Source organism: Bubalus bubalis, chromosome 4 (genome assembly GCF_019923935.1).
Source record: "Bubalus bubalis isolate 160015118507 breed Murrah chromosome 4, NDDB_SH_1, whole genome shotgun sequence".
Classification (NCBI taxonomy): domain Eukaryota; kingdom Metazoa; phylum Chordata; class Mammalia; order Artiodactyla; family Bovidae; genus Bubalus; species Bubalus bubalis.
Genome location: NC_059160.1, coordinates 144,413,519 through 144,427,375, shown reverse-complemented (window position 1 = coordinate 144,427,375; position 13,857 = coordinate 144,413,519). Strand labels below are relative to the sequence as shown.

Sequence of the window (13,857 nt, the reverse complement as noted above, 5' to 3'; positions counted from 1 at the left end):
AAGCAAAATGGAGAAGGAAATGGCAACCCACTCCAGTACTTTTGCCTGGAAAATTCCATGGATGGAGGAGCCTGGTAGGCTACAGTCCATGGGGTGGCAATGAGTCAGATACAACTAAGCGACTTCACTTTCTTTCTTTCTATAGTTCCTTTTGGAGAAGGAAATGGCAATCCATTTCCTTTCTTCAGGCAAGGAGTGTTCTTGCCTGAAGAATGCCATGGATGGAAGGGCCTGGTGGGCTACAGACTATGCGGTTGCAAAGAGTTGGACACGATTAACCAACTAACACACACACACACACAAGCAAGCGAAAAGAATTAAACACAGGGCACACTTTCAAGAAGACAACTTTAACAGAGAAGTCCAACTCAGTGTTTTTTTAAAAAAAGCACCCAGAAACAGGCGCAATATGATGAATTATTAGAGATGTGCAAATCAGAAGGTATCCCCTCACATCAATCAAAATGGTCATAATCAAGAAGTCTACAGACAATAACGTCTACAACAGAGTTAAGAAAAGGGGACCCTCTGATGCTAACAGCCACTAGAGAGTACACTATAATAGTGCCTTTCAAAGGTAAAAACACAGCCACCCTATGATCTGGCGATCACACTCTTAAGAGTATGTGTGCAGCAAACCAGACTCTGAAGAGACTCATGCAAACGTATACTACAGCACTATTTACAACAGCCAAGTCCTGGAAGCCACCGAAATGCCCACAGACAGATGAATGGATAAAGAACTGACGCGTGCACAGAATCAAACATAACTCAGCCATGAAAAAACATACGAAATGATGCTATTTGCAGTAACCTACAGTCCAAGGGGTCGCAAAGAGTCGGACACAACTGGGTGATTTCACTTCATGGACTTGTACATAATTTTAGTAAGTGAAGTAATTCAGAGAAAGACAGATATGATATTACTTGTAGATGGAATAGGTTAAAAAAAAAAAAATTGACACCAATTCACTAATTCGCAAAAGTGAAACAGACATTCAAACTTCAGAAACAAACTTAACAGTCACCAAGGAGAAAGGTGGTGGGCAAGATATGTTACGAGGTTTGGATCAACCTATACACACTAATCTGTATGAAACAGATAGTCAACAGAGGCTTACTGTATCGCAAGAGGGGTGTACTAAGCAGTCTTTAATCATCTGTATGTGAAACGAACTGAAGATGAATACGTAAGTGTGTATTTACCTGAAGAAGACTCTGTAAACCTAGAACAAATACCACGCTGTAAATCAAGTTTATATCACTAAGAAAAACATATTAAATTTAAAAAAAAAAACAGGGAGTTTTGAGACACAAACTTTTGGGTCTTTATTCTGGCACATTTCACTCTAATTTACAACCCGGGAAAAGGAATTCCCCTAAGGCTCTAGTTACTGCAATAAGAAGAGTTGGGTGTGAAGAAATTCAGCCACCCTGCGACCATTTCCCAAAACAGCAACCTGAAAATTGACTGTGCAGCACTGTGCAACTCTACTAAATACTCTGCAATGGCCTAAATGGGAGAGAAGCTAAAAACGTGTGGATATATGTATATGTATAACTGATTTACTTTGCTGTATACTTGAAACCAAAACAAGATATAAATATACTATACTCCAATAAAATTTTTTAATTCTGTATTATATATCTGCAAGTTGTTAAGAGAGTAGATCTTAAAATTCTCATCACAAGAAAAAAATTCTAAAAATGTGTGGTGATGAATACTAATCAGGCTTACTATGATCATTTCATAATATATACATATATTGAATCATTATGTTGTACACCTTCAACTAACATTATATGTCAATGATAACTCAAAAAGCTTTAACATAAAAGAGCAAACAAATTAGAAAGAAAACACAAAAATTGAGTAAATATGTGTAAAAAGTATGCACACTTTCAAAAGAGAAAATACAAAAATGAAAATAATATTTTAAAATTATTTTAATCAAGGAAATTCAAGATAAAATGAGACATTTTGCCTATATTAGAAAATATTTTTTTCAAATCTATGTAGGGAAAATATGTGAAGGAGATGAGAACGCTCATATAACAGTGGTGTAAGAATACATCGGGAGACTTTCTGTAGCAATTTTATAATGACTGACATGCTTATAAAATGGTCACCTTCCAAATACTGTATAGCATCATTGATATGTGGAATCTTAAAAAGAAAAAAAGAGTGAACTCCTAGAAACAGAATAGAATGGTGGTTGCCAGGGGCTGAGGTGATGGGAGAAGTGGGGAAACGTTTGGCAAAGGGTACCAACTTCAAGTTTAAGAAAGTTCTGGGGATCTAACATACAGCATGTTGACTATAGTTAATAATACTGTATTGTATACTCAAAAGATGCTAAGATGGTAAACCTTAAATATTCGTACCACAAAAACAAATAGAAAGAAAGGTAACTTTATGAGGTGATGGAGATGTCAATCAATCCTGTTCTGGTAATCATTTTCAATATATCTGTGAATCAAATCATCACACTGTGCATCTTAAACTTACACAAATTATATGCCAATTGTATCTCAAATCTGGAAATAAATCAATGAATGAATGTTTAAAATTCCTCTGCAGGACCTCCCCTGGTGGTCCAGTGGTTAAGAATCTGCCTTTCAATGCAGGGGATACAGGTTCGATCCCTGGTCGGGGAACTCAGATCCCACGTAACATGGGACCACTGAGCCCATACTAGCCACAACCAGAGAAGCCCCCGTACCCGGCAACACAGAGCCCACACACTGCAGCAAAGATCCAGTGCAGCCACAAGAAAAAAACTGAAATGTATGGTAATGTCCAAAATCAGTAATAATAAAATAAAAACCTTCTAGCTTGTAAGATTGTGTCTCTTCAACCACCACCACCCAAAACTTGCTAATAAATAACTCTTCACAACTACAGAATGCATTTTCTTTTTATAATTCTATATTTGAGCAATTTTATGGAGAAAAAGAATCCCTTTATTTTAATACAATAACTAATATGTCACCTTGGAAAACAGCGTGACAAAGAACAAGAGTTTGGGATCAGACTAACCACACTTAAATTCTGATTGTGTCACACAGTATATGCTTATCTCACTGAATCACAAAGTCCTTACTTATAAATGGGAATAATAGTATTTCTTTCATAGTGTTGTTATGAGAATAAAAGGTAGCCTGCTTAAGCACTCAATAAATATTAGTCTTTATTAGTTGCATCTTCTAAAACTAAAACATTAGTTTTATTAGTTATATCATCTAGTTCATCTTTACAGAGCCTTACAAGAAAAAATGTTAATATAGCTGTAATCACGGTGTATATGTTAAACGCATTTTCCATATACTGATAACCCAAATACTTCTATCATTTTAATGGTTACATTACATTGCCTTGCTAAGAGAGTATCATCATTTATGTAACCATTCTGCAATCACTGGATGTATACAGCATATTTTCAGTGACTCTGCATTAACTACTTTATTATCTGCTTTCCTGTTTCCTATCTTCAAATTCAATGATTCCTCCCTTTGTTTCGATCTCTCCATTATCTAGAACTATATTTTGTATGCATAGATTTTTAAAAATGGCATTCTAACCTGCCACTATTAGGTCAATAATTTATGAAATATTTTATTCAAAATTATTCATTACTGATTGATACCAAACAAGTAGAAAACCATATAAGCAATCAAACTTCTCCAACTAAACACTAGCTTATACATTTTTAAACTGAAACTCTCCATTAAATTCATTCAAGCATTCACACAGTAGTAACACTATTCCGTTTTTGGTTGATCTGGATGAATAAGGTAAAATATCACTCACTGGTTATCAAGAAATAGATATTGTTCTAGATGCTGCAGTGAATACAATAGCAAAAACATCCTTGTCATCCTGGAGCATACACTCTAGTACTGAAGAAGGATGATGAATAAAATATTAAAATGAATAATATGTTAGTGACAAGTGCAAAGCAAAAAAAGCAGGAAAGCGGGGGCAGGGTAGGAAGTGTTAGGGAGGGTTGGTTTGCAGTGTGAGGTGAGTAGCCAGTGAGTCCTCCTTGGATGGGAGACATGTGAGTCAAGATCCGAAGAAAATGAGGGAGTGACCCAGACAGATATCTAGGGGAAGAGCAGTATTAGCAGAGGAAACAGAGAAGGGCAGGGGTCCTGAGCTGGGAGCTTATCTGGTGTGTTTTAGGAACAGCAAGGCCAGTGTAGCTAAAATCGAATGAGACAGGGGAGAATAGCAGATGAAATTAGAGAAGTAACTGTAGCCAGATCAGATAATGAACTTGTAGGTTTTCATGGGTCTTCAGAGTCTACTGAGTAGGATGGGAAAACCACTGAAAAATCTGAGGAAAGGAGTGGTGTGATCTGATTTACCTTTGAACAGGGCTGAGAACAGACTGAAGGGGGTATAATACCAGGAAGACCAACAAGAAGGTTACAGCAAGAGATGATGGTGATAGCAGTGGTCTGATTCTACACATTACTTTGCCAACAGAGGTCCATCTAGTCAAAGCTATGGTTTTTCCAGTAGTCATGTATGGATGTGAGAGTTGGACCATAAAGAAAGTTGAGCGCAGAAGAATTGAGGCTTTTGACCTGCAGTGTTGGAGAAGACCCTTCAGAGTCCCGTGGACTGCAAGGAGATCCAACCAGTCAATTCTAAAGGAAATCACTCCTGAATATTCATTGGAAAGACTGATGCTGAAACTGAAGCTCCAATACTTTGATGGCCACCTGATGCAAAGAACTGACTCATTGGAAAAGACCCTGATGCTGGGAACAGTTGAAGGCAAGAGAAGGAAACGACAGAGGATGAAATGATTTGATGGCATCACTGACTCGATGGACATGAGTCTGAGCAAGCTCCAGGAGTTGGTGATGGACACAGAAGCCTGGCATGCTGCAGTCCATACGGTCACAAAGAGTTGGACATGACTGAGCATCTCAACTGACTGATTCTAGACCTAATTTAAAAGTAAAGCCAAAGGGACTTCCTCAGTGATCCATTGGCTAAGACTCCACACTCCCAACTCAGGAGGCTTAGATTAGGCCCCTGGTTGGAGAACTAGATTTGCACGCCACAACAAGATTCCACATGCCACAACGAAGATCTAAGATCCCAAGTGCCTCAACTAAGACCCAGCACAGCCAAATAAATAATATTAAAAAATAAAAGTAAAGCCAAGAGATCTGCTGAGACTGTGAGCAGAAGTCTCCAAGGTTTCAGGCCTCAACAATTCATGAAAGAAACTGGTGTTCATAGCAAGCAAGGTAGGAAGGGGAAGGTATCAGAAGCTCAGTGTTAGACAGTAGTTTTAGAGATACCTACCCATCTCATAAAGAGTGCGAGTGTCAAATCAGCTGTTGGACAGACAAGTTTGGAATTAGAGAGGTACAGACTGGGGATATAATTGGGGAGTCATCAGTATAGAGATGGTATTTAGAACAAAGAAGTGAATGTAGATGGAAAGAGATGCCCAAACACACTGAACTCTGGGTACCCCACTGTTTAGAGGTTGGGGATACAAAGATGAAGCAACAAGAACTGAGAAGAAGGGAAAACAAACACGTGGAAGCTAAATAAAAGAAGTAGTCGGACTTCCCTGGTGGTCCAGTGGTTAAGAATCTACCTGTCAATGCAGAAGACATAGGTTCAATCCCTGGTCTGGGAAGATGCTGCACAGCAACGGAGCCTGTGAGCCACAACTACTGAGCCCACGCCCTGGAGCCCACGCTCTGCAACAACAGAAGCCACCGCAACGAGAAGCTTATGCACTGCAGCTAGAGAAAGCCCTCATGCGGCAACGAAGACCCAGCCCCAGCGCAGCCAAAAATGAGGAAATAAAAGTACAACTTGGTATATAAGAAAGAAAGAAGTATGTCAAGGAAGAGAGACTACCCAACTGAGCCAGAGGCCAGACTGAATAACTATGCCAAACGCTCAAGATGAAGACTAAGAATTTACTACTGAAGTTAGCAATATATGAATCATTAGTGAAACTGGTAAAACATTGATTCTTAACCTTGAGTTTAAAAAACCTCAAAATACCTGGTTATTTCAAAAACTGCTACACATAGCCTCAGAACAAAATTAACTAAATCCATTTTAATTACACAAGACTGCCAATATTTTGTAACAGACTTCACTTTTTAGAGCAGTGTTAAGTTCACAGTGAAGCTGAGAAGAAGGTACAGAGATTTCCTATTGACCTCCCTGCCCCCAACATGTATGGCCTCCTCCAGAAAGTCAAGGGGCGCGTAAAATTTATTAAGGAAATGAATGGCAACACAGAGGTGTTACAAAGTTCACCTTTGTAGGACGGTGAGCCTCTAAAGCCCAAGTTTTCAACGTGGCTCTCTAGAGCCCTAGAACTAGTCCTACAGCACCTCTTGTGCTACCACAGCAGGGAGGGAAGAAGGCATCTGTAGTGGATTGGGCTCAGGGTTCTTCTGACCTGTTTCACCACAACACCTCTATCAAGTTTTACATATTGTATTTCAGAAGGGTTTTACAATTCAAAAACATAAAGTTATTGAAAATCACTGCCCTGAAGCAGTGCTTCTCAAAGCGCAGTAGCCAAACCAGTAGCAGCAGTAGCACCTGGTTAAAAAGGTCCCAACCCAGACCTACTCACTCAGAGTCTGGGGGTGAGCACTGTATTTTAACAAGTTCTCCAGGTGATTCTGATACATGCTGAAACTTGAGAACCAGTGCCTCCAAAATTTCAGATATTTTGCTTAAGTACTGATAGCTGTTTGCTTTCCTCTAAGCACTGCCATCCTCAGTAGAAATCAAAATAGAAATTTTGCAAGTATCAGTATTTCAGGACATTAGAATAATATTTCTTATACAGTTATACTTGGATTAAGACTTTATCCAAGGATTATTATTAAGAATGCTAAAGTCTTTAATAAAAAATATTAAATAATTTTAGCTATTAGGTGACCACATAGACAGTTGTATAAAGACATCCCAAAGCACACTGAAAAGTCATATTGTAATATTAAGAAAGGAATTCTTAACATCAATTTTTAACTAGTTTCAATCAAAGATTAAAATTTATCTGACATGCAACATACCTCTTTCATATACTGATTATATAGAGCTTCAGATGATTCTAGATAAGCTTGTGCAGTTTCAATTTCTTCTCTTTCAGACCACAAGATACCCAGGTTATTCTGAAAAATAAAAAGAGAAAAAAATGACAATATAAATCATCCAATAAAGTAGTTTTCATAGTTTCAAAGTCAATGCTTACCTAAATAGTACTAGTGTCTGATTAACAATGAATTAATTATTCATAATACTATTGTCCTTATGTCACAGGAGGAAGGAAGAAGAAGAGGAAGAGAAGTCGCTTAGTCGTGTCTGACTCTTTGTGAGTCCACGGACTGTAGCCTACCAGGCTCCTCTGTCCATGGGATTTCCCAGGCAAGAGTACTGGAGTGGGTTGCCATTTCCTTCTCCAGGGGATCTTCCTGACCCAGGGATCGAACCCAGGTCTCCTGCACTGCAGACAGATGCTTTACCATCTGAGCTGCCGGGGAAGAACAGGAGGCAGTCACTAAATTGGGTTCCCCAATGATTCCTGCCTTCTGGTGTTCGTGCCCTTGTACAATCTCTTCCCTTTAAGTCTGGGCTAGATTTAGTGACTTGCTTCTAACAAACAGAACACGGCAACAGTGATGGATGGTCCCTTCCAACATTAAGTTACAAAACACTGTGGTTCCATTTTGGGTGCTCCCTCTTGCTGTTCTCGCTGAGGCAAGTCAAATGCCATATTTTGAACCACATTAGGGTGTCAAGGAACTAAGGGAAGTCAACAGTCAGGGCCTGAGACCAACAGCCTGTATGAATCCTGCCAAGAACCACACAAGTGAGCTCGGATTCTCTAGGTGAACCTTCCAGTGCAGCCCCAGCAGGCCAATAATCTGATGACAGACCTTGAGCTAGGGGCAAGCCAGCCTGGATGCCTGTTATTTCAGTAACTAAGTTTCAAGCTGCTGACTTTGGGGGTACAATGTTACATTTTAAAAACTAAGTCAGTTTTCCCCCTGCTACACAACTCTTTTATCATAGGGCAAATCAGGCCTGTGCTGAAGACTAGCTCCTGCTTAGACGATGGGATTAGTCAGCGGCCAGACCCTCAGGACAGTCTTTCAGGCACAGGGATTCTTCTGAGGCTGGGCTTCTACCATCTCTTTTGCTTACTCCCCCAGAGAAGGGAACAGGAGAAGGAAACAATGTTTTTAAAGCAAATTCTTAACCTTGGCCCAAGAACCCACAAGTTACCCAGGAAGAGAATTCAGAGTCTATGAATGTGGAATGTGGATGGTGAAACATTACAAAGTCATTTTCACTATATCCTCTTAAAATTTAGCATTTTTTTTTTCAGGTATGAAGGCAGGAAACAAAATGTAACAGTGTTACAGTACCTGGGGCTTTGTGGTCTATAGAAGTGAAAAAAAATCTTTGTATTATAGCTCACAGATATCTCAAACTATCATTAATATTCAATAATACTTTAAAATTATATTTTAAAATAGATGTTATTTAATGGACTCATAAGGAACCTTATATATCACTATATCATACATTTGTTTTAAAAAATATTTGGATAACTTCAATATTACTGGTTTCTTTTGCAACCCTCTACATTTTATTTTATACATTTAAAATCATTATTCTGTTTCATGAAATACAGGCTTCAGTAGACTGCAAAAGGGGCATGTGGCAGACACAAAAAAATGTTTCAAAATCCTACAGTTTAAAGGTAATATGATCGCTGCCCTGGAACATAGACCTCTGGTCCTATGGCCTTACATAGTATACCTATTCTAGTTTGGGGGGTTTTTTTTAAGTGACTTGACCAGTTCTCAGTGTCTAGAGCTGCAGGTAGGTTATGGTGATAAATTACTGAGATTGGGCAATTCTATCCTCTGTATTTCTTTGCAGTACCCTGGGGAAGCTTAAAGACTCAGTACTAATTTAATGATTATTCTGCCCATCCAGCCTCAAGAGAATATAATCTCCCTTAAAACTCATTTCTTGAATTTAGAAATGAATCCACAAGTCACCTTTTCTCACTCCCTGGGTCAATTCACTTTTCGTCTGAGACACTCCATTTGGCCATGACACCAGTAAACCCAAACCCAGCAGACTGTACCTAACTAGAGAAGTACCTACTACCAGGAACCAGTTAGCCACATTTACTCTATTTAGATGGGATGGTGATGCATTTAGGCTGCTAGATCCAGGGTAAGCTCTGCCACAGAAAGCACCAACTCTGGTGTGTAAATCTGAAACCAAGTAGAGACCTAGAGTGTGTCTAGAAATGACACAGGTTTTTCTTCTGAACCATAACTTACTGAGGTCCTGAAGTTAAGGACCATGCAAGGGATCTAAAACTGACCTGACTTTTCAAAATACTGTTAATGTTTTGCTTCAGTGTTTCCTCCACTGAGGTAATCTTTTTTTTGATGTGCTAATTATTTTTACAATATAAATCCCATAATATATCAGAAAGTACTGTATCATTCACAGAGCATCACCATGTTCCTGCCCTTGGGATAACAGAATAGGTAAGGGAAAAAACTGAATCAAAAACAGCTAAAAAAGTACTACTAGTGAATTCTACCAAACACGTAAGGAAAAAATAATCCCAAGTCTACACAAATTCATCCAGAAAAACAAAGAGGAAAGAATAGTCCTCTATACCAAAGACATAACAAGAAACTACAGACTGATATCCTTCATGAACAAAGATACAAAAAATACTAACAAAATTTTAGCAAATTCCGTCCAACAGTACATAAAAAGGGTAATATCGGACCCAACTTTGGCTTGACAAAACCTCCAAGTGGAGTTTATCACAGGAAAGAAAGATTGGCTTAACATTAGAAAAATCAATCAATGTAATTCACCATATTAACAGACAAAAGAAAAAAAAATAAAAAAGATTATCTCTGATGCAGCAATGAAATGATGATGATCAGTGAAAGAAGTCAGACAAAAGAAGAGCATACACCATATAAGGCCATTATGGAATTCTAGAAAATGTGGGGGAGGAGGGCAAGAAGGGAAAGAGAATATAGGAGTGAGTGAGGGGTTACAAATGCACCTGCACAAAGAAACTTTTAGTGGTGATGGATGTGATCGTTACCGTGATTGCCGTGACTGTTTCATGGGAATACAGAGATGTCGAAATTCATCAAATTGCATACTTAGACACGTGCTGTTTACTGTATGTCCGCTGTACCTCAGTAAAACTGAGGTCCTCCTTAAACATATATGTCCGGGCAGTGGGGAGAACAACCTACTAATTTTGTCAAGTTAAATTTTGCTCAGCATGATAATGCAAGTGTGTATTTCTGAACAAACAAATCATTTCTAAAGGCTGCATACTGCTCTTCTATGTGGATGTACCAGTACTTATTTAACTACAGAGCTACTCACTAATGTTTATTTTATTCTTTTCTTTTTTAAATTAACAACGATATGACAAACATCCATGTTAACAGATCTTTGCATTCCTGTCTCAATGTTATTTTACAATACTGACGGGAAATTTTTAAGTCAAAGTCTTGACTCAGATACCTACTGATCTCCAGAAAGTTCTATGGATTTATATTTCCACCAATAATTATGCTAATGGACAGTATCCATCTCCTCATAGTTTCTCCAAAAATGAATGCAATCAATATCTTTAATAATCTCTGCCAATGTGATACAATTATTCTATACCATCCTTTCCGTCTGCTTTATTATCAGTAAGGTCAAATCTCTCATCAAAGCAAATATTAAATGTAATAAAAGGCCCCTGTAATAAACAGATCAGCTGAGCAGTAGACTTCAGAAACAGACTAGCATAAGCTGAATCTAAATAATCTTGCCGCTGAGGAACACGGTATATCACTCCTTTTAAGATTATCAGTTCTATTATCCCACCCTTTGTAAATGCAATTTCTAAAAATAACACTTTTAACAAATTATTGCTTATAGACAGAATACTATTGATATTATATATTTACCATATAGCCTCCTGGTTTGGTTTTGTTAACCTCCTGTTTCATCAAACAGTTCTAAGACTTTTATAGTTGATGACTTTAGGTATACATAAATCACATTAAAAAAATGATTTTTATTTTAAAAGATCGATACTATTTTTTGCTTTCTATATTACTGCAATGGCCAGAACTTCTAATCAAGATTTCGTTCCTGGTTTTAGTAAAAATATCTATAATAATTCACCATTCAGAAAAAGCTGGCTGTTCAAAATGCTGTAAATCATTGAATGTAAGATGTTAAAATTTTTAAGACACAATTATTTTATGTATCAACAAGAAAATACTGCCAAGTAAATTTTGACATAAAATCAATCAACTGTAAAATGGATCCTGATTTCAGAGATATTAATGTATTTAAGAACATGCACATTAAAAGTCACAAAAGTACAGTAAATACTGGAGACCTATATTACATTAAAGAAGGTTTCTATTTTTGAGATAGGGAAGGAATTTTTAAAATGTTCATTAAGATCTTAGGAGGAGAAGGCAATGGCACCCCACTCCAGTACTCTTGCCTGGAAAATCCCATGGACAGACAAGCCTGGGAGGCTGCAGTCCATGGGGTCGCTGGGAGTTGGACACGACTGAGCGCCTTCACTTCACTTTGCACTTTCACGCACTGGAGAAGGAAATGGCAACCCACTCCAGTGTTCTTGCCTGGAGAATCCCAGGGATGGGGGAGCCTGGTGGGCTGCCGTCTATGGGGTCGCACAGAGTAAGACATGACTGAAGCGACTTAGCAGCAAGATCTTAGGAAGCCAAATGGTTGAAGAAAATTTCAAATAATTGAGATTTTGTTTGAATTCAACATCTTATGGATTTCATTAGATCACATCCACTCAACAAACAAATGATTTAGAATGGTCTTTTATGTGCCAGGGACTGAGATTACAAATAATGAGCAAAAAAGAGATATAGTTCCTGTTATTATGTAGCTTTTAATTTAATTGGACCATGATAACAGAATATGTCCTATACAATGTCCTTTTTAACTCTGAGACCTACTAAGATCAACTGAGGTAAATGTTCCCTGAATCACATATACTAGGAACTGGAACTACTGAACATAAGGGTTTGTGAGCTAACTTAAGCAAAGTACGTGACACAAAAGTTCATACATATTTGCATTCTGAACTGTTATGTTCCCAACGAGAATGTCAGATTTATTTCTTAATAAACCAAGCACCAGAGAAATACGGAACAGTTGAGTATTAACGAAATCAAACGTATTAGGAGGAAGTCGGTTCAGAATACAACGATCCAAAGAAAGTTACTAAAACTATGAAGTGAATCTTGAAATCGGTTTTGAAGAGTGGGCAGGAATTCCCTGGGAAGCAAACGAATGACTATGGCAAGACAGACATCTTATTTCAAATTAAGAATGCACTCTGATTATTCTTTACAATTTCCTTGAGATCTGAAATTAATAAACAAATTACTTCGGGTTTTTCTTAATAGAATGAACTGGATTTGGAAAGGTGGAGGGTTGGAAAGAGCATTTACAATGTAGGAGGGTCTTGGGTAACCGATGCGTTGACTACGACTAAGTGAAGCAATGCGATGAAGGAGTAAGCGAAGAGGATGGAGAGGGAGTTTGGAAGCCGCTTACCACAGAGGTTTGAAAACGTGGGGACAAATTGTGCCTTATTACGTTTGCCTTTGGTCTTGGCAAGAGTTGAGGCCCCTCTCCACCCATTGGCCTCCGGCCAACAGCAGCGGGCCCGCATCTTTCTCACCTGCGCCTGGATGTAGAGGGAGACGCAGTCGTGCGACAGTCGGTACTTGCGCAGTAGCCGCAGGCATTTTACCAGATGCTCCTCCCCCGCCGACAACTCCTCGGTGTCAATGTGGTTCACCCCGAGATGGAACTCAATAACCGCTCGCCTCACGGCTCCCTGGGCGACGGGCCCCTCGGCCTCCACCAATTCAGCCGGCAGCCCCAAGGCGTGTTCCCCCGCGCCCAAGCTATCATCGGCCTGCGGTCGCTCATCCTCGTCCTCAGGAGCGGGTCCCAATAGCGCCTTAACCTCTTCCAGCAGCGCCCGGGCGCTGTATTTCGACTTGTACGGTTCCTTCTCCGGGTTTTTATGCAGTTCCACCCGTGATAAGGCCAATGCAGTCTGGAATTTCTCACGAATCTCGTCCCACGGAGAATCCGCCATAGCGGCCTGGTCAGCCTCGGTTTCAATTGGGACTCCCGCCTTCCTTCTCTTTTGCGACGCTTCACTTACGGCCTCTACAGCCCTGCGCCTGCGCATTGCGGAACGCTAGCCAATGACGTACTGCCGGGGAACCGCAGTATGCTTTGCAGTGACCAATGGGAAGGCGTTGTCGTCACCACAGCAACCGTTGTCATGGAAAGGAAGCTGTCCGAAGGCATTACCATTTCCTGCCCAGTCCCGCCCTCTGCGGCAGGGAGTCTCTCTTGCTTACCTGGTGATATCGATTGACTAACAGATCACAAGGAAATGTTGTTTACAAACATAGCTGGGTAACTACTCTCGTTAATTGCTATAAGCTGAAAGGCAGAAACGTTTTGACATTTGACAGTATATAACCCAGCCCATCAGTGGATAAAAATGTAACAAGGATCCGTGTATTGTTATTAATGTATAGCCTCTATGAACGTAAAAAGCAGAGTGATTGACAAATATTTTCATTTCAACCCTGAAATACAGGTTATAGGTCTATGTACAACTTCTCAATACAGGAGTGAAGCCCCAGAGCTGTCACAAGACAACTCAAGCAACGCCTTTCCGATTACATAACCTTCAAAATTACCAAGTAAAATAG

General features: G+C 39.3%; 1 protein-coding gene across 1 annotated transcript in view; it reads right to left on the bottom strand.

Moving 5' to 3' along the window:
- Window positions 1-13,301, bottom strand: part of KIFBP (kinesin family binding protein) — a 36,949-nt gene extending 23,648 nt beyond the window's left edge. Inside the window, exons 1-2 of the mRNA XM_044942196.1 lie at window positions 12,801-13,301; window positions 7,078-7,176 (exon numbers count right to left, since the gene is read on the bottom strand). Coding sequence (XP_044798131.1) covers window positions 7,078-7,176; window positions 12,801-13,226 — 525 coding nt within the window. The 5' untranslated portion in view covers window positions 13,227-13,301. The remainder of the gene's footprint in view (window positions 1-7,077; window positions 7,177-12,800) is intronic.
- Between the last annotated feature and the right edge of the window lie 556 nt (window positions 13,302-13,857).